Source organism: Equus caballus, chromosome 12, assembly GCF_041296265.1.
Source record: "Equus caballus isolate H_3958 breed thoroughbred chromosome 12, TB-T2T, whole genome shotgun sequence".
Lineage (NCBI taxonomy): Eukaryota > Metazoa > Chordata > Mammalia > Perissodactyla > Equidae > Equus > Equus caballus.
This window is the reverse complement of record NC_091695.1, coordinates 9,836,500-9,855,802: the sequence shown is the minus strand read 5'-3', so window position 1 is coordinate 9,855,802 and position 19,303 is coordinate 9,836,500. Positions and strand designations below refer to the sequence as shown.

Below are 19,303 nucleotides of genomic sequence, written 5' to 3'. Positions count from 1 at the left end.
TGCGCTGCTGATGCCCTCCCGTTGAGCTGGTCTGGCCCTATTCACTGTGCTCCAGCCCTGCTGGCCTTCTCTTGGTTCCTGGAACACACCGTGCTCCCTCCCACCCCAGGGCCTTTGCACAGGCTGCTCCCGCTCTCTGGTCGGAATGCTTTTCCCTCACCAGGAGGATGAGGGTATAGCACTTTGTTTCAAGGAAAGTCACAGCAGCACCCACACTCAGAACCCACCAGGAAGCAGGTGGGGAGCACTGGGCCTGAGCAGAGACACTGAGCGATGCTGTGGGGAGAAAAGACCTAAGATCACCCGGACAAAAGGGGAAATGGATGGTTTCCTATTTGTGGTCACCATACCGGGCTGGGGTCCAGGTCTAGCAAGGTCACCATCTACTGGGAGGCCCCCCGATTTGTTTCCAGCAGGATAACGCATTCTTGACTGGCCTGGGTGGCCGTCTTGCCCAGGGAAGGCTGAGGAAGGAGCTGGAGAAGCTGCTATGGGGGGCTCGACTCCATGGAGGAGCCGGGGCATTCATCGTGGGTCCCCCACTTTCAGGATTTCCTCATTTCTCTTCATTGGAGCTCAGAGGTAAACAGGGCTGGGGGAGTAACTCAACACGCACAGACAAGTGCCCCCTGCCTTGGCTCCTGGTGGCCATGTGACTGAGTCCTAGCCAGAGGATGATTCCAGAACCGGGAAGCAGGTCAGGCTGAAGCTCTAAAGGGACAGGCTGGAAAGCCCCGGGGACAATTCGCAGGCGGCCTCAGGGCACGGTTCGCTCCACGAAGCCGTCAGTGGTCCAGCTTCCTCCTCTCGTGACGCTGACATCCCGGGGGCCGTCCTCCTCTGCAGGGCCCGAGATGGCGGTCCCCACAGCTGCCTCCCAGCCAGGGGAAAAGAGGAGGGGCCGGCCCAGCCACATCCCTTAAGACGCCACTTGGCTGCACAAGTCACTTCTGCTCACCTCGCTGAGGCTTCACCGCCAGGGAGGCGAGAAGGGCAGCCTTTGGCTGGTGGTCATGGGGTCTTATAAACCCCTTTATCCGAGGAGGCCAGCGAGCAGTGTGCACCACGGCACAGGAATCTGAGGTCCAGAGAGGGCGCCTGACCAAGGGGACACAGTGGCTGACAGCCCGGGCCTGACGTCACAGCCGGGAACTCGCCCCAGGTGCCCCCGCCCGCAGCGCGGATGCCAGGCCCTCGATCCTTTATTGACGTCCCCTCCCAGTGCCGGGGGCAGGATCATGAGGCAGGGGATGTGGCCCTCGGACCTCGAGAATCCTTCCACACGGCAGCTGCAGGGGTGGGGCGCAGGGTCCCTGGGGCAAAGCTGGGGCTGGAAGGAGCTCATCAGACGCCGGGGTCAGGCCCCAGCCCACTGTCCCCTGCCCGGGCTCCCAGGCTGCCTGGGGCGCCCCACGCCTCCTCGCCCCGGCCCATCCTCTGCTCTCATTTTCTCCATGGTGGTCACTTTCTCGTGAACTGACGGCTTCTTGTTCGTCTGCTTCCTCTGACCAGACGGGGAGCCCCAGGAACAGGGGCCCTGTCTGCTGTCCCCTGCGGGGTCCCCTCTTCCGGAACTTTCCCACGAGATCCTCATGGCAGGCCAGGCCCAGTGAGGGGCGTGGGGTATGGACTGAGTTTCCCGGTCTCACATACACGCTGGAGGGGGGGAGACCAAGTACAAAGCGGGGCAGAGCGGGGCCCTGCGTCCCTCAGGGTGGCACGCGCATGATGGAAAGACACTGAGATGAGGTCCTCGGGTTGTAAGAGATGCAGAGAAGTCCAGCAGCTTCCGTGACCTGGAGGGTCAGGCCAGGGAAACCTTGCTCCCTCCGGGTCAGGGGGTGCTGCCACCTGGCAGATGTGACCTTCCTCAAATTGAGTGCACGGCCGACGTGGGTCCCCCTGTGTAACTGCCATTCTGGCTCCCGACCTGCATTACTGGAAGCTCAGGGAGTGTTCCGCCTAGAACCCTGGAAAACTCCTACTCACCCTTTAGCCCCAGCCAAAATGCCCACTGCTCTGGCCTGGGCCATCGCTGGACCGTCTGTCACCCTCATCCTCTCCCCCTCCGTCAGCCCCATCAGGGATCCACATCACAGCCGACATGCCCGTGGGACTCCAGAGTGCCCTCCGACCCTCTGGGCCCACGTGGCTGCCCGCCCAGCTCTGAACACCACGTCCCCTGCCGGGGGTGGGGGACAAGGCCACTACCTGCTTGTTCAGGAACAGGTCCCTCCCCAGGAGGCACTCCTCCCTGCTCAGCAGGACGCCGCCCCGCGTCTGCGGTTCCCTCCGGCAGCAGGCCTCCGGCACCTCGGCGCTCTCCAGGGTCAGGAGCCGGAAAATGGACGCGAACTTAAAGTCTTCAGGCCCGTTGACCCCGCAGCAGCCGAACTGGGAGGAGAGAAAGGGAAGGGTCTGGTGGGCGGGAGCTGGACGCAGGGGCAGAGGACGGACAGACGGCCTCGCCAAGGCCGCTGGGAGGCAGCGTGGGGGGGGGGCAGGACCCAGGTGTGCGCTGTGTGACCCTGGCAAAGTCACTGGGCTTCTCTGAGCCCCGGTGGCCTCTGTAAAGTGGTAACAATTCCCTCCTCACGGGGCACTGAGCACTCAGCGAATGGCAGCGGTGATTGTCGGTGAGAGTTACAGGTGCTCGAGGACCCGAGTCCGGGAGAGCGGAGGTTTCACCCCGAGCTTGGACTGTGGTGGCGGGCAGAGGCTGCCCACTCCAGCCGGCTCAGGGCTCGGCGGCCCGGGCCCGGACTGATGCCTGGGTTCGGGCAAAGGCACGAGCAGAGCGGGCCGCGGGACCAGTGTGCGCTCTGGGGGGGGCGCGCTCTGCAGGCCCCCAGCGTCCCCGGGCCACTCACTGTGATCATGACGGAGTTCCAGGTGGCAGAGAAGATGTCCGTGTCGTTGTCGCCCTGGTAGTGCTTGCCAAGCTCCTTGGTGAAGAACTCGCGGGTGAGCTGAGGGGGGGTGGGTGCTGAGCACACGGCCCCCGGCGCCCCAGCCTCCCCTCTGTCTGCCTCGGGGAGTGGGGGGCCTCGGGGCCCTGGGACCTGGGACTCTCCTGCCCCCAACTCGGGGCAGGCCCCCAACCCCCACCCCAAGGCCTGTGCCCCCCCATGGATCACCGACGTGAAAAGAGAGTCTACACCCCCCCACCCCATCCCGTAAACCTGAGCCGGGGCCCGAGCTCTCCTCGAGGGGAGTGCGGCTTATCTTGGGGGGGCTGGCCCCGCTCCCACCCCTGCTACCCCCAGCAGCTCCTGGGACCAGCCAGCAGAGGCCCTGGGTCCTGGCCCCGGCAGAAGCCCTGGGCGGGGCAGGGGGTCTGCACATCCTTGGGGGCCACTCCGCCCTCAGAACCCTCTCCTTCCGGGGGTCCAGTCCCCTCCTTCCTGCACCTTGCTGGTGGCAGGGGACCCAGGCGCACGGGGCGGGTACGTACATTTTCCCTGAAGACGAAGGCCAAGATGGCCGCCGAGAGCTCCGCCAAGAAGATGATCAGAATGAACAGGAAAAACTGTGAAGAGAAGGGGCAGCTTGTGAGCCCGAGGGGGGCGGGAGGGGACAGGGCGGCTGCTCAGTGATCCACGCTTCCATCTGTCACCCGACCGACACAGTGTGCTGATTCCGTGAGACTAAGAAACTTTGCTGCCGTGAGCCAGACATTTTTCGTAATAAACGTCCCACCAATCCATCTTTGGAGTCAACATGGTTGTAACCCAAATATGGAAAAAATGAACAAACAAATACGCCTTCCGTGCCAGTGGCATCCCTTAGACGAGGCCCCTTGTGCAGTGCACCATCTGAACAACCTGACCTGGCAGCCCTGGAGGGAGATGGATCTTGAAACTGGTTTGGGTCCCTCCAGGTGGATTGTACGTGCTGTGGGAACCCTGAGATCCTTGGGGATCCCTGGCCGGCTTTCCCCACCCCGCCAGCCCCAGGGCCACCTCTCCTAGCCCTGCTGCCTCTCGTTCCCGTGGGAAGTGGGGAGGTGATGCTCATCATCGGAAGGTGGTGTGTCCTTCAAAATCTGAAAACCCAGGGGCCGGGCGCTGTTAACTGACAGAGCCCGCTCTGCGCACTCACTCGTTTCTTGATGTTCCCATTTCTGATGCTCCTCGCACGCTGGGCTCCATCTGCCAGCCAGCTCCCGCCCTCCCTCGCCCGCCAGCTCCTCACTTTCCAGAGCAGCTTGGCCCCAGCCCCTCTCCTGGGTCCCCCGCATCATAGTCCCAGCTGAGGGGCCCAGCCGGCCGCTGCTGCACCCCCACGGGGACCCCGACATGGGCACAGAGGCTGTCACTCGGCCGGCTGCTTTCCCAGTGCCCGGAGCACAGGGGTGGGGCACGGCTCTCAGAGAAGGAACGAATCCGCGAGTGACCGACTCGCCTTCAGGGCCCTGCTCTCTGCTACCTCTCGGGCCCTGGCCGCTCTCAGGCACTGTTTTGGGCAACAGCTGTTGGCAGAAGAAACAAACTGGCTTTCCTTCGTGCTCAGCATCGCTGGTGCCCCGGGCATTTACAGGCGGTGACAACGCTGGAGCTGTCACCCCCTCCAGAGACACCGGCAAAGGGCTGCCTCCCCAGGGCTCACGGAGGCTGGTTCTTACACACCCTCCCAGCACCTCGGCCGCTGCCCGGACGCCCCGCCTGTGGGTCACTGTCCTCGTGGCTGCCAGCCCGCCCTGGGTGCGCCCGGGCCGGGGGGAAGCCGGGGGGGCCCGGGTTCAGTGTCAGACCCCACAGCCCACCTTTCTCACTCTGTGTGACAGGGACAATCACTCAAAGACCCGGCAGCCTGTTTCCTCATCAGGAGAAGGGGGCGATGACACCCACGCCCGGGGGCTTGTGGGTCGTCATGAGATGCTGGGTGGGACGTGTCCTCCACGTCTCAAAGAGGCTGAGCGAGATCGTCGCGGAGCCTCTGCCGAGCGCAGACGGAGCTGGAGACCCGGCTCCCAGGACGCACGGCGCCGGGCTCCTCACAGATGCTCTGTGGACCGTGGGCGCCGCCCTCGGGGTCTCTCTCCTGCATCCTGTCTTTTCCGGCCAGAAGCAGCTTTCTGTCACTCTATCCTCATCCCGGGAAGACCTGGTCACGTCCCCTCCCTGACTCTCAGCTCGAACAGCGGCTGCCCCACAGGGGTCCCCAACCGAGGCCTGGGGACGGTTTCGAGGCAGTCCATGCAGGAGGTGATCCATGCAGGATGCAGACCTGAAACACCTCCCAGACCCGCCAAACAGCTTTGTTTCGTCTCTTTTCAACATCCAAACCCAAGGACACCCTGTCGCCAGAACAGATGGACCAGCACACCGCATGGGGCCGCTCACTCCTCACTCCTAATTGTCGCCTCCGGCCATGGGGGTCTTGCCCGGGGCCAGCTGCCTCCCAGCCGGGCTCTGGCCTCACAGAGGAGTCAGGCATCAGAGGCCGACCCTGGCTCCCCGGTCTCCTTGCTGGTCAGCCCCCCACTTCCTCAGTGGAGGAAACCGGCCGGAGGAGGGAAGGACCATCCCAAAGTGTGCGGCTTGAAAATTCCAGAGCCACCCCTCTCTTCTCAGTCCAGCTCTTCCCAGAGCACTGGGTTGCTCCTTCTCGCCCTGCTGATGAGCGTGGGCCAGGACTGACCTGCCACTGACTCTTCTGGACCCTGGGCGTCTGCTTCTGACAGGTCACTGGCAGCCTTGCTGGGGTCCGCTGTGTGGGGTGACCCTGGGCTGAGGTCGGCGGGTGGGCAGACTTCCCCCACCAGAGAGGAATGTGACAGGGGGCCTCCTGTGCCCCCCACAGTCCAGCCACCCCTACCATCCCCACCCCTCCCCGAGCTGGTGGGCCCCGCGCTGGGCCGTACATCCTCCACCGCTGCGGCCTCTCGTCTCCCTGACCATGACGGAGGCCCCTCCAGGGCTCCTGGCACTTCCCTTTGGCTGATGACGGATGGCCACGTGGTTCTGCCTCACCGGCCTTCGAGGGGCCTCTCCTGTCCCTCTGCCCTCTTAGTGGAGCTGCCGGCGTCCTCAGCAGGCAAAGTTGGCCTTGGACATGGTCCCCATCCTCAGCGAAGCCACTGAGCTGGCTCTGGCCAGTGACCGCGGCTGAGACTAATAAACTGTGGATGCGACCGAGCTCCCGCCTCGGTCACTCCGGGAGCGTGTGCACCGTGCAGGAGGACCTCACACGGCTTCGGCGAGAAGATGCCGGTGAGCGCGGGCCCAGGGCTGGCCTGGTGTCACGGCCCTCAGAGGGCGGCTCAGAATAAAGAGCAGGTGTGGCCTCCAGAAGACGAGGCATCGCGGGCACGGCCGGTCTCTGGGAATAACGACGGTGACCGTCTCCTGCGCGCCTCCGGCCCGGGCTCTGTGGGTCCAACAGTGCAGTGGCTTTACCCACGGACACCTCCATCTTCCTGATGGGGAAGGGGGGACCCGGAGAGGGCAGCACTTTGATCAAGCCGGTCCAGCGGAGGGTGGCACCCCTGGGATAAACATGGGAACTCTGATTCCAGGACACTTGAGATGCCGGAATCTTAAGACTTTCCCATGGCCTGGAGGGTGTGTGATGGGTCAACACCGATTCTTTTAGTTTGCCATTTACGAAGTGCTGACACGGGCCAGGAACAGAGCTAAGCAAGACGCACATTTTCTCCCTGAACCATGATCACAGTGCTGGCCGGGCAGGAGGTATTGTTATCTTCATTTTGCACATGAGGAATTGGAGGTTCAGAGAGATTAGGTAACCAGCTCCAGGTCACACAGCCAGGGAGTGGCAGAGCTGGGATCAGAAGCAGGCTTTTCTGACCCCACAGCCTGTGCTCTTACCCAAACCTCGGACACTGGCTCCCTCTGTTCCTTCATCCCAGGGCTGTTCACCAAGCACTTACTCTGCGCCAGCAGCGTGCCAGGTCCTGGCAAACAAATGCGCACGAGGCAGACGTGGTCCCCATCCTCACGCAGTTCACGCCGGGCCGAGATGCACGGCTCATGAAGTGAAATTCACGAGACGAAATGCAGAAGATCCGGGGGATGAGGTTATAGGAGGCACGTGGTACCTCGTGGACCAGGGAGAGTGGCCTGCCCTGAGGAAGGGGTCTGCAGACCTCGCCGTTGCCCCCCGGAGCAGGGTTTCCCCGAGCACGGGGACCCAGGGGTGACCTGAGTGTGTGTGAGTCACCTGAAGGACAGTGCAGGGCTGTGGCACCCACATCATGACTATGCCACCTCTGCCACCTTGCCTTCTCCAGCAGGAAACAGCTTCCTCCTGCTCCACAGGGCTCCCCCTGCTTACGGGCAGGGGCACCCCCGGACCGGCCCCAGGCTTGTTCTCATGCTTCCTGGGGCTCCCCCTGGCCAGGGGCTTCCCCGGCGTTGCTCCCTTGAGCGCGTCTGACCTCATCCGTGTGCCCAAGGATGCATTTGCCAGTAATTTCTGAGCATCAAATCGACAACGCTTTGCTTAGCCGGGAAAATTAACCAAGGGGCGGAAGCGGCGCTTTGCCTACTAGTGAGCAGTTCCAGACTTTTCCAACCCATCTGCCTACGGGCACGGCTGCTTTCCGTTCTCTTTTCTGATAAATATTTACCAAATTCACATACTGCGTGTGTGATTCAGCTCATTGATCTCTCTGAAATACGCTCAGCTCTTTTTGCTCGTCTCTTTTCCAATTTAGCATGCCTTTCTTATAAAGTATAAAAAACAGTTGAATCTTTAAATAAATTGGCTGAAAACACTCCTCGAACTGCTCGTAGATAAGCAACTAGGAAAAAGGGATCCCACAAAATGTCCACAACAGACTGAAGTCGTCCTGCTGTATGAAATGCTGTTCAGTTGATTAACAGGAGGGTTTGGAAAATGTGCTCTTAGAAAACCTGACCCTCGGGGATGTGGGCGTCAGGCTCCTTGTCCCCGGGCTACGGGTCACCTGGCCCCCATGGGTTTTCGCCTCAGAGCAGGTGGGAGCGACGCTCAGTGAACTTCCACGTTGAGCTGTGGTTCCCGACGTGGCTGAAGCCGCTCCCCCTGGGCCCCTCTCAAGACAAGTCTCCTTGGTGGGGTCTCAGGCTTCTGGAAGGACCCCAGCTTCAACCAGGGTTGAGGCTCAGTGCCCCTGTTCAGCGGGAACCACCGAACCGCCCGGTCCAGGTTGGAAGAGAAAAGTGGTTCCTCTTTTTTAGGTTATGAATCTTTTTGAAAACCTTCCAGAAGCTGTGATGTCTCTCCCCAGAAACACGCACACACACACACAACACACGCACATGGCACACATGTACAGGCACACACACACAGAGGCCCTGGAAAGGATTCTGCACGTAATTTTAGGTGAATTTTGGACCAGGGACGTCCATTCCAGGTCTGGAGCCCCTGGACCAGCCCTGATCTGAGCGACAGGAGACCTGGACCGAGGGGTCCCCTGCCTTTGACCTGCACTGTGACCTCAGGCTTGTATGCAGTGGGCCTCAGAGAGGGAGGGGAGGGGGTGGGGGGACGTGGAGACAGAAGCAGGGTTCAGGAGATGACAAGGAAAGGCAGCAGAATAGAAACCAAGAGATGAGAGAGGCAGAGGCGGAGAAGGAGCGAGAAAAGAAAGGGAGCGAGACAGGGAGAATGGAACTGAAGAGACAAGGGCAGGGGGAGGCAGCAGAGGGCTGGGAGGGGCTCCTTCAGGTTCGGTGGGCTGGACCTGGCAGCACCAGGACTCCTCTCTCTGGGGCACGTGGGGCCACCTTGTCCCCCCTTGGCCGCAGCCTCCTCCCCTAAGCCCCGGGGAGAGCACGTCCCGGCTCCGGCTCCGAGGGAGCTACCAGGCTGGAGAGGATGGGAGACCTGCCTGCCCTTGGCGCAGCACACAGCCTGGCTTCCCCAGGATTCCCCGACGGACCCATTAGCAGGGGACAAGCCTGGGCCACAGGGAGGGGCACAGGGAGGCTCGGCGCATCCTGGGGCCCAGCTCCCAGCTCCCACCGAAGTCCCCTCTGGCTCCCCAGCCCCATCTGCACTGCGGGGCACATGGGCCAGTGGCGCCAGAGGCTCTCCGCTCCTCCCCAGAGGAAAAGCGGGCGGGGCCAAGCGGCGCGGTGCGTTTCACAGGCAATTTGCTTTCTCTCTGGACTTGGGCATCTCACGGCGACACAAACGGGGCTGTATGGCTGCCCTCCTCTGGGGAGGAGGCGCTGCGGCAGAGCCCCGGGTGCTGGCCGTGGGCAGGAGCCCACGGACAATTTGCAAGGAGCTGACCCCACCCTCCAGGGGCATCCGCAGGCCACCCAGCCACAGACATGCTGCCCAACGCTCGGCTGGGCTCAACCCAGGAGCTCTCCCAGCCTGGGCCCCTCCTACCCCCACCCCGCAGGACCCAGCAGGGGAGACACAATCATCCATCAGGCCGGGAAAGAAAGCAGGGGCCCGGAGACCCACAGCCCCAGGAATACAGAGGCCCAGGAGAACGGCACCTCCCCTCATGGCTGTTCGCTCCGACTTACAGCTGTCGGCCCGTCCTTTAACCAGCAAAGACACTCAAGCTCAGAGAGGTCAAGAAACCAGACCCGAGTCACAGCATCCTTAGTTAGGGGACAGAGCGGGCTGCACACGCAAACCCAGCCCCACCTGCTGCCCAGCTCATCCTCGTGGGCTGACCCCTCCCCGAGAGTGTCCTGGGGGAGGGGGGGAGGCCACGCTTGCCCCCCCGCCGCCATGCATCTTTGTCAACCAGTGAACCATGTGGCCCACACGGCAGTTCAAGCACTATTAATGAATAAAGGTCCTTCAGAGGTCCTATTGTTTCTGCTTCAGAACTGGACGTGCAAAAGGGAGATGATTCATCCGACCGCTATCTTAGCTCTTCCCCGGGGAGTCACACGCTTGGGTTCCTAAAAGCGAGCCAGCACACAGCGCTGGGGGCCACATTCTCCGCGGACCCGCCTCGGAGGAGCCTGGCTCTTCAGACATGGAGGCCAAGGTCCCGCTCCCCCTGGGGGCCGCTCGCCCGCATGGCAGGCTCCGCGGGGACAGCCTGCTTGGCCCCCCTCAGGGTGAGCCCCCTGCAGTGTAGACACGGAGCCCCCCACGCCCGCCCGGGGCCCCTGTGGGTGGGGCAGGATGGGGTACTCACAAACAGCAGCAGACACTTGTTCTCACGGACGGCCCCGCAGCAGCCCAGGAAGCCAAGCAGGAAAAGCAGGCCCCCCATGGCCAGGAGGGTGTAGACGCCCGTGATGAGCAGGGGGTTGGCGGCCACGATCTCCCGGAAGCCGGTGGGGTCCACCAGGACCCAGATGCCGATGCCCAGCAGGCAGGCCCCGCCCAGCTGCTCCCAGGGCCCGTCAAGGAGGGAGGAGAAATGGGCAGACAGGGCGGTTAGACACTCTACACACACGCGCACACGCGCACACACACACACACACGCATGCACGTGCGCACACGCACGCCAGTCTCCCGAGCGCGGCCCTCGGACAGAGGCGCTGTGTCCCAGGGAGCCGGGCAGGATCCACGTGGGCCTCAGCCTCTGTCCCACTGTGCTTCTCATCACTCTGAATTCTCCTAGTTACTCTACCCTAAGTGGGGTAGCATCCTCGTCTTCGCCCCACGCCCCACCTCGGGCTGCTGAGATCCAGGTCACGAAGGGTTCATCTGCCCCTTTTATACTCTCCTTAACTCTCAGAGCTGCAGGATAATGACGTCGTCAAGTCCAACCTCTGATTCCACACTGCGGTCCAGAGTGGGCCAGCAACTCGGAGAAGGTCACACAGCAAGTTTGTGGCGGAGCCAGGGCTGAGTCCCAGGCCTCCCCGACTGCAGCCCCAGGGACGCTCAGCAAACTCAGGGATGCAGGGACACCTACGCTCACAGCACGCAGGGACACCTACGCTGTGCCTGTGCCGTGCCGGGCCAGGAAAACACAGACCAAAGGCATGCTCCTTGTCTCAACAGGAGCTCTTGTGAGGCTGGGCCCCCCACTCTCAAATCCAGGCCTCAGAAGCCTTCTTGTGTATGTCTTCATCTCCACGCTGGGCTCATCTTTGCAGAAAGGCAGCTTAGTCCAGAGAACGGGCTGTGCCCCTTGCTAGCTGTGTGACCTTGGCTAAGTGGCTTAACTTCTCTGAGCCTTAGCTTCCTGATGATTGAAAGAGCATGCAAATTCCCACCTCCCAAGGGAAGGAAGGACAGAAGGGACGTGACTCTGCTTAGCAGGTGTCAGTAACTATCTGTTCTGTGTCTCGGGCACAGCCGAGTACAGAAGCAGAACGGCTACAGGAGAACCAGTTTGGCACCGTGGGGTTTCGAAGGCTGTAAAGGGTTTGAACTCCCCGTGGGGCGGGGGGACCTGAGGAAGGACAGGCGGTGGCTGCAGGCAGACTGGTGAGCTCTGGCTTGGCGGAGAGGGGTCTGCAAGCTGGGGGGGCAAGAGCCGCATGGCTTGGGGCCAGAGACGAGGTTTTCAGGTGCAGTCAGGGCAGGGGTGGGGCGGAGACGCCCGGGGGACCGAGCAGCGAGGGAGGGAGGAGGGGAGAGCCGAGGGGACGGCCAACGTCAAAGTCGACATGTCTGCTCTCTTGTTTAATTTTCACAAGAGCCTGTTGAAGGAGGTGACTAGGGATGAAGATACTGAGGGTCAGAGAGGTGGGAGCCTGCGGGGCTCCCCGCTCTTCAGGAGGACGGGGCAGGGGAGGGAGCCCCGGGGAGGTGCTCTCATGGGTAAAAACAGATGGAGACAGACAGACATACGTCAGCCTTGACCAGAAAGGGCCTCTTTGTCCCAGTGACCCTGCCCTGGAGGACATCAGTGGGCACTGAGCCAGGTCTTGGCCTCACTAAGGTCAAAGGTTGAGGCGAGGTCAGGAAAGCCTTCAGGGGCTCAAGAAGCCAGAAGCGTGGGCCCTGGGCAGGTTGGCTTGTGGCAGGGCGCTGGGCTGGCCCCGACCTCAGGGCCTCTGTCCCTTCAGGACAGAATCCACGGTTGGATGGAGACGGAGCTAAACCACTGAGAGCCCACCCATCCCAGGCACTTCCTAAACCAACCTCGCTTAATTGGCAAAGAACCTGTTGAGGGAGGTAATTAAGGGATGAAGATACTGAGGTTCAGAGAGGAACTGGGTTTCAGATCACATAGCTGATAAGATGCCGAGCTGGGCTTCCAGGCCACAGAGGTTTTGAGTTACATCAGGGGCACCATCCGCTCAGCCCCCCAGCTCTGATGTCTGTCATTGCTCTGGGGACCAGGCTGGGCGGGGCCCTTCTGGTCGCCCCCATCCCCGCTTCTCCCCCACTCCCCACCAGCGCTCAGATCCCAAGGCAGCGGCCAGGACTGAGGCCCGGCCCTCTGCCAGAGGAGCTACGCATTCCAGGGTCTCTCCTACGACAGGGGGGGCTCGTTGGAGCTGGGTGGGCACCGCTGGGGGCCTCCCCTCCAGGAAATCCTGGCTGGGCAGGCAGACCTGCTCTAGCCTCGGCCCCTGCTCCCGCCCTGGGACGTCGCCCGGTGTGACCACTTCCAAGCAGCGGTCAGCTCCGCCCACCCAGCAGAAACACTCACGAAGAGGAAGAAATTGAAGACAAACAGCAGGTACTTCATGCAGCTCAGACAGTCGCCTTCCATGGTGCTCCGCCTGCAAAACAGCCAGGCCCCTCAGTACTCCGGGGGGGCCCACCTGGGAAGGATTCCTCCCCTCCCTCCCCCTCCCACACGGGGGGCCCCAGCCTGCCCTTGCAGCAGGTGGGGGAACCATTTCCTCCCCAGGGAAGGCGCTTTGCCCTGTGGGGCCAGAGTTAGGCGTGTTGCTGTGTGGCCTGAGGCAAATTACTCCACTTCTCTGAGTCTTGTTCTCTCCAACTTGACAATGGAGATTCAAACCAGCGTTCTTGCAAGCGAGGTGGCGAGGATTAACTGAAATAGTGCAGTAACACGCCTAGCACCGCGTCCAGCACGCGGCGGGAGCTCAGTGGCGCCACTTCATGATGGTACTTGATGGCAGAGGGGAGCCTGCCGTTTGGGAGGTGAGAAAGTAAGGCTCAGAGCCTTGAGGGATCTGCCAAGGTCACGGAGCGGGATTGGAGCTCAAGTCTGACAAATTTCCCACCACCCCACACGCCCCCCGGCTGCAGGGCTGCCCAGTGAGGGTGGGTGAAGGGAAAGGAGCTGCAGGTACCACCCTGGGGCCCAGACCCCCCCCCCCCACCTCCATCAGGAGACCTGCAGCATCCTGCCTGCCCCAGGAGCCTTCCCGTCCCAACCTAAAGTAGGCCGGCGGGAGCGAGTCAGCGAGTCACTGACTACAGCTCTATTCAGCCAGCATTTATTGTGCATCTACTGTATGCCAGGCCCCAGGGCTTGAAACCAATGAGATGCAGCTTCCCCAGCCCCGGGGAAGCAGACAGCTTCCGCCAGCACAGGTCAGACCTCAGGTGCACAAGTCTCGTCCAGTATTTCACACTCTGCTCATGACAGCCCCGGGGACAGCATGGGCCGGACCAGGAGGACCCGCCCTTCGTTTGTTCCAGGCCCCATCCTCCTGGAGGGCGGGGGAGGGCTGTGATTGGCGGGGACACAGCGGTACCGCTGGCCTGCTGTTCAGCCAGCATCTCTCTGATTGGTCCATGCCCACCAGTTGCCAAACCATCATCTTGACCGTCATCCCTGGCTGTGGGTCCTCCTTGTCTCTTGCGTCCCTCCCAGGCCCAGCCTCTCTCCCTCCAGAACAGGTCCCCAGGATGCCATGTCCAGGCCACCCCCAGGATGTCCCTCCTCCACCCCTGACCTTCTAGAAGCAGCATCTAAGCACAGTGGCTCCAGCACGGGCTCTGACCTCAGACACCCCTGGGCTCCAATCCCAGCTCTTCACTTTTCTACCTCTGTGTCTTTGGCAAGTGACTTAACCTCTTGGAGCCTCAGTTTCTTCATCTGTAAAAATGGGCATTTATGACCCACATCGTGGTGTGTTGGGAGAATTAAATAAGCCCTGCGTGAGGGCTCCCCCATGCCTGGCTGGAGTGGGGTGGACAGCTCTTACTGCGACCACACCTGACTCTGCAGTCGTGGGTGACTCGCTGGCTGTCGCTCCCCAGGAGATCAGAGCCAGGACGATGACCTGCACCCCACGTGCCACAGGCCGACTCACCTGCTGAGACCCTGTGCTCTGCGGACGGCGGGGAGCGGATGGGAAAGCGCACTCAGGAGCCCTGATCCTCGCCGCCACACGCCAGCTCCCTGAAGCCACTGCCCCAGACCCTTTAACAACCCCACAGGGCAGGAGGGGTTGTGTCCACTTTATAGATGAGGACACTGAGGCTCAGGGAGGTGGAGCGACCTGCCCAACATCCCGGAGCTTGTGAGCACGCTGCTCAGCCCGCTCCAGAGCTGTGCTCCACCCGGTCCAGGGGCAGCTGTTCAGGCAGAGCGGAGAGCAGAAGGAGCACTGGACTGGGAGTCCAGAGGCCCGGTCTTCTGCTCTGCACGTCCCTTCCTCTCTCTGGCCTCAGTGTCTTCACTGCAAAATGACAGAACGGGAATTGGACGACCCGCCGGAGTGGATGCCCCAGTGGGATGCTGCCAAGTCTGCAGGATGCTAGGCCCTGGCACCGCCCCCCCCCCCCCCCCGCCCACTCAGGCAGGGCTGCTGAGCCGGCTCTGGCAGTTGAGCAATTAAGGGGCCTAATAAATATGGCAGCTCATAAACGGGCTACCTGTATTTATTACGGACTGCATCCAGCAGCGATGACAGCTACCGGGCGGCTTGTGGAGGGCTGGGCTCCCAGACAAATCCAATAAAAGGAGGCGGGTCTCCCGGGAAAGGACTCCAACAACCTCCAAGGTGAGGCGTGGAGAAAAATAGATGACGTGAGGCCGCAGATGGAGAAGTGGAGGCCCCAGTTCCAGCTCCTGGGCGGGAGGAGGGGGTGGCGAGTGGAAAGAGTGCTTTGGTGCCCAACAGAGGATCAAGCCCCAGCTCCGCCAGGCTCAGCGGGTGGCCTGGGGCACGTTCCTGAACGGCATGCAGCTGAGCTTCCTTGTCTTGAACATTAGTATAAAAATAATGCCTTCCTCCTAATGCATGGAAAATACTTAGTGCCAGACTTGGCACATGGTAGTTAATAATAGTAACAGCTGGCACAGCTGGAGTTCTTAGACGTGCCAAGGAACATGGAACGTCATGTAATCCTCACGAAGCTCCAGGATATAGGTAACGTGGGCTCCATTTTTCAGAAGAGGGAATTAAGGCTCAGAGAGGTGGACTAACTTGTCCAAGGTCACACAGCATGGAAGTGCCTGAGCCAGGATCTGAACCCAAGCCTGTCTTATTCTGGAGCCACGACTCTTAATCATCACTTTCAACGAATCCTAATTCCCTTGCCCCATTTATCCTCCTCCTCTAAAATTCAGGCCCCTCGTCACACCTTCTATGCCACTTTATTTCCGACTGTCCAGGGGAAACAGCCTCCTGGGCCATGGCCCACTGCCACACGGAAGTCAGAGGACCAGGGTCGCCCCCTCCACCCCCCACAAGGGGCTCTGACCGTGGGGACACACCTCCCCAGCCTATTGGTCAGACGAGTGACAGACACAGGGAGCCCCCAATCCGGGCCGTCGGCCCCGCCCACCCGCAGAGTCCTTGGAAGTCCAGAGCAGGACCGCACATCTCCCTCTAAGGGGAGCGGGCACCTGGACAGTCCCTGGAGCGACGCTGAGAAGGTATGAGACCACGAGGTCCCAGGGCCTCATCCTTTCTTAAAAAAGATGTGGGGAGGCACGTATGCAGGACCCGGGGCCCCTCTGCCGGGGGGGGAGATGGCGGCCCTCCCTGGGCCGGGGGTGGAAGGCCCCTGGGTTTGCCGGTTGCGGGGAGCCCACAGGGCCCGAGGGAGCCTCGGGGGGGCCGGCGGTCAGACGGGCCCTGGCTCCGCCGCCTTCCAGCCTCGTGACCGGGAGACATCACACAACCTCTCTGGGCCATTGCTTTCATGTCTGCAAAAGGGGGCCGAGAACGCTAACCTCCTCGGGGGATGGTACCGACCCAGGGTTAGACGATGATGCACGTAGACATTCCCAGGCCACGCGTCACCCTCGGTGGCTCTGCCCCTTCTTTCCACCAGGCGGCTCCTCTCACTGTCCTCCCAGACCCCGGCGACATCAGCCGCAGTGCCCCGAGGAGGAGAGGAAAGACCCGACGTTGAGGGTTTTGAGCGGGAGAGTGGGTGGGTCCAGTGGTTCTCAAACTGGGGTCCCTGAGACGAGCAATATCTAAAGCGATTTTCAGGATTTCAACTAACATCCCAGAAATTGTCCCCCCGCCACCGGCTGGCTCCAGGGGCGAGTGTCCTGGGTTTGGGAGCAATTAAACCACTGCAGGGTGGGGACTCTGTCCTTCAAGTTGTTCAGAAGCTCTGCCCACCAGGTGAGCATGATTCTGCAGGACAAAAACAAGGGGAATCTCTAACCTACACTTAAGAAACGACTCGGTTAGGTCAGCACTGTTTGGTAAATAAAATCCTTTAAATCTTGGGGCCCTGAGGGTTGAAATGCAGGCGTTGGACTCCCAGGCAACATGGACTCCATGTGGATCCCCACGTGCCAGGGAGAGCATGCGGGGCTGTGGTTCCAGCTCCTTCCACGTGGGCGTGTGCCCAGGCCGAGCGTGCAGGGGCCACGACCCGAGCCATGGGTCTCCAGGTCCCAAGGCTCCCGTGCGTCACAGCTCCCGGCCAGGAGACGGCTCTGGGCTTACAGGTGGTCGCTATCATACAACGTGACATCCCCACCCCAGATGTAACCAACATTAATTCTCTCCAAACCAGGTGTTTAGGAGATTCAAGGGAATTTAAGGGAAACTTATTCGATGCTATTTTTATTTGTGTGATGATGGTTTAGAATCCAGCCTTGTATAATGTATGTCACCAGTATTTCCATAAAAAAAGAAGTTCTTGGTCGTGAGAAGGGCGGGCAGCACCGACCTGGCCCAACACCCTCACTGTGGAAATGAGAAAAGTGGGGCTGAGAAGGGAAAGGGGGCTTGGCCAAGCGACAGGACCAGCTGGCGATGGATCCGCGCCTGGAGCCTGCTCCTCGAGCCCGCGCCAGTGCCCGCGGGCATGCCACCTGCCCAACATTTTCCTTATTTGCTCCGGTGGCATCTTCCTTTGCCAGAACATATGTGTCGTGAAGGCATGGACATGCCTTTGTTCACTGCCATGTTCCTAGTGTCCAGAGCGGTGCCTGGCACATAGTGGGTCTTCAATTAGTATGTCTGAATGAATGAATGAATAGTGGAAAAGGGGAAATAGAGACAGAATGGTGGAGAGGCAGCCAATCTGAGAAACAGACGAAGGTAAGTCAGAGAGAGGGAAAGATGGAGAAAGACTGAAGGAGACAGGGGAAGAGCGAGAGAAGTGATAGGGAAGAGACGGACAGACAGGTAGAATTGAAGGGCAGTCGGGCAGTGTCGGCATGGGGCGGAGATGCAGAGAGAGCAGGGGAGGCCAGTGCTGGCTCGTCACCTGGGCAGGTCTTCAGGCGTCAGCGAGATGGAGTCTCCTGGTCAAAGGGGCTCCTGTTTATTTCCTTTATTGGCCCAGCTTGTCCTATAAGAGAAAATATTCAGTTACTAGAGGAAGTCAGTAAGGAGCAGCCACGTTCAAGAAGCCGTTTAGGAAAACCCGCCCTCTGGGCGCACACACTTGGGGCAAGAGCTTGCTGCTCTGGGCCCATTAGCACTAACGAAAAGCTCTCGGCACCTGGGGCCTGCAGCTGGGGAGGCCTGCACGGTGTGTGTGTCGGGGGAGGGGTTCTGCCAGATGGCAGATCCTGGGCGCCCTCGCTGGGGCTGCCAGGGAGACTCAAGGTGCCTGGCACGGGCTTCATCTGTGTTGTGTCTTCATCAGCTGCATGTGGCTGATGAACCGGGAGGAGACGTGGGTGTGGCAGCCCACACACCTGGATGCCACCTGGGACGCCTCAGCAGGGAGCGTGCCAGCAGGGCCCTGTTCATCAAACCCCAACTCTGACTCTCAGGAGAGAAACTTGATGCTGGAAAGGGTTCCTTAGCTTTGCGTAAAGATTTGCCAGAAGGCTCCTTTACGGAGCCAGCTCCCGGCGGTGGAAATGAGGCTTTGCTGTCAGCAGTCACATGGGCTCAGAGGGAGATCCTGTTCGATCCCACCTGTGGGGAATTCCACAGCCGGGTCCTGCTCAAGCACGGGGCTGCAGTGGGTATTCCCAGACGGAGGAAGGCGGAGATTTCTGGGTCTCAGGTGCCAGTTCAGATTCCTTCCCATTCACATCAGTGGAGGGGCAGTGGGTGAAAGTTTCTTCTTCATCTATCCATCCCCCCATTCATCAATCCACTATTCATCCAGCATCTGTCCATCCATCCATCCACCCATCCACCCATCCATCCATCCATCCACCCATCCACCCATCCATCCAGCCAGCCATCCATCCACCCATCCATCCACCCACTCATTCATCTACCTATTCATCCATCCATCCAGCCAGCCATCCACCCATCTGCTCATCCATCCACCCATCCATCCATCAGTCCATCCATCCATCCATCCACCCACCCACCCACCCATCCACCCATCCATCCATCCATCCACCCATCCATCCATCCATCCGCCCACCCATCCATCCATCTACCCTCCCACTCATTCATCCCCCTATTCATCCTTCCATCCACCCATCCACCCATCCATCCATCAGTCCATCCATCCATCCATCCACCCACCCACCCACCCATCCACCCATCCATCCATCCATCCATCCATCCACCCATCTGCTCATCCATCCACCCATCCATCCATCGGTCCATCCATCCATCCATCCACCCATCCATCCATCCATCCACCCATCTGCTCATCCATCCACCCATCCATCCATCGGTCCATCCACCCATCCATCCATCCATCCACCCTCCCACTCATTCATCCCCCTATTCATCCTTCCATCCACCCATCCATCCATCCATCTACCTATTCATCCATCCGTCCATCCATCCATGCACCCATCTGCTCATCCATCCATCCATCTATCCATCCAGCCACCCATTCATCCATCTATCCATCTGCTCAGTAGACATATATTGAGCTCCTACTGTGTGCCAGGGATGCTGTGTTAGGCAATGGAGATGCAAATAGGCATGTGCTCAAAGTTGGGTGGTTGTGGCAGTAGACTGGAGGAGACAGGGAAACAGATGCCAACAGGGCTGGGGACCCACAGGAAGGAGGACTAACTCTCCAATGCTGTCACTCCCCTGGGGGCAGGAGGGAAGGTTTCCCAGGAAGTGGATGGGGCTGGCTAGTTAAG

At 60.7% G+C, this 19,303-nt stretch overlaps 1 protein-coding gene across 7 annotated transcripts in view; it reads right to left on the bottom strand.

Moving 5' to 3' along the window:
• Nucleotides 1-19,303, bottom strand: part of TSPAN18 (tetraspanin 18) — a 170,371-nt gene that overhangs the window by 7,671 nt on the left and 143,397 nt on the right. For all 7 annotated transcript variants that reach the window (XM_005598055.4, XM_023653921.2, XM_023653920.2 and 4 more), the window contains 6 exons: nt 17,497-17,580; nt 12,542-12,614; nt 10,121-10,315; nt 3,455-3,529; nt 2,871-2,969; nt 2,212-2,394 (listed from right to left, as the gene is read on the bottom strand). In XM_005598055.4, the coding sequence (XP_005598112.3) occupies nt 2,212-2,394; nt 2,871-2,969; nt 3,455-3,529; nt 10,121-10,315; nt 12,542-12,604 (615 nt within the window). In that variant the 5' untranslated portion in view covers nt 12,605-12,614; nt 17,497-17,580. The remainder of the gene's footprint in view (nt 1-2,211; nt 2,395-2,870; nt 2,970-3,454; nt 3,530-10,120; nt 10,316-12,541; nt 12,615-17,496; nt 17,581-19,303) is intronic.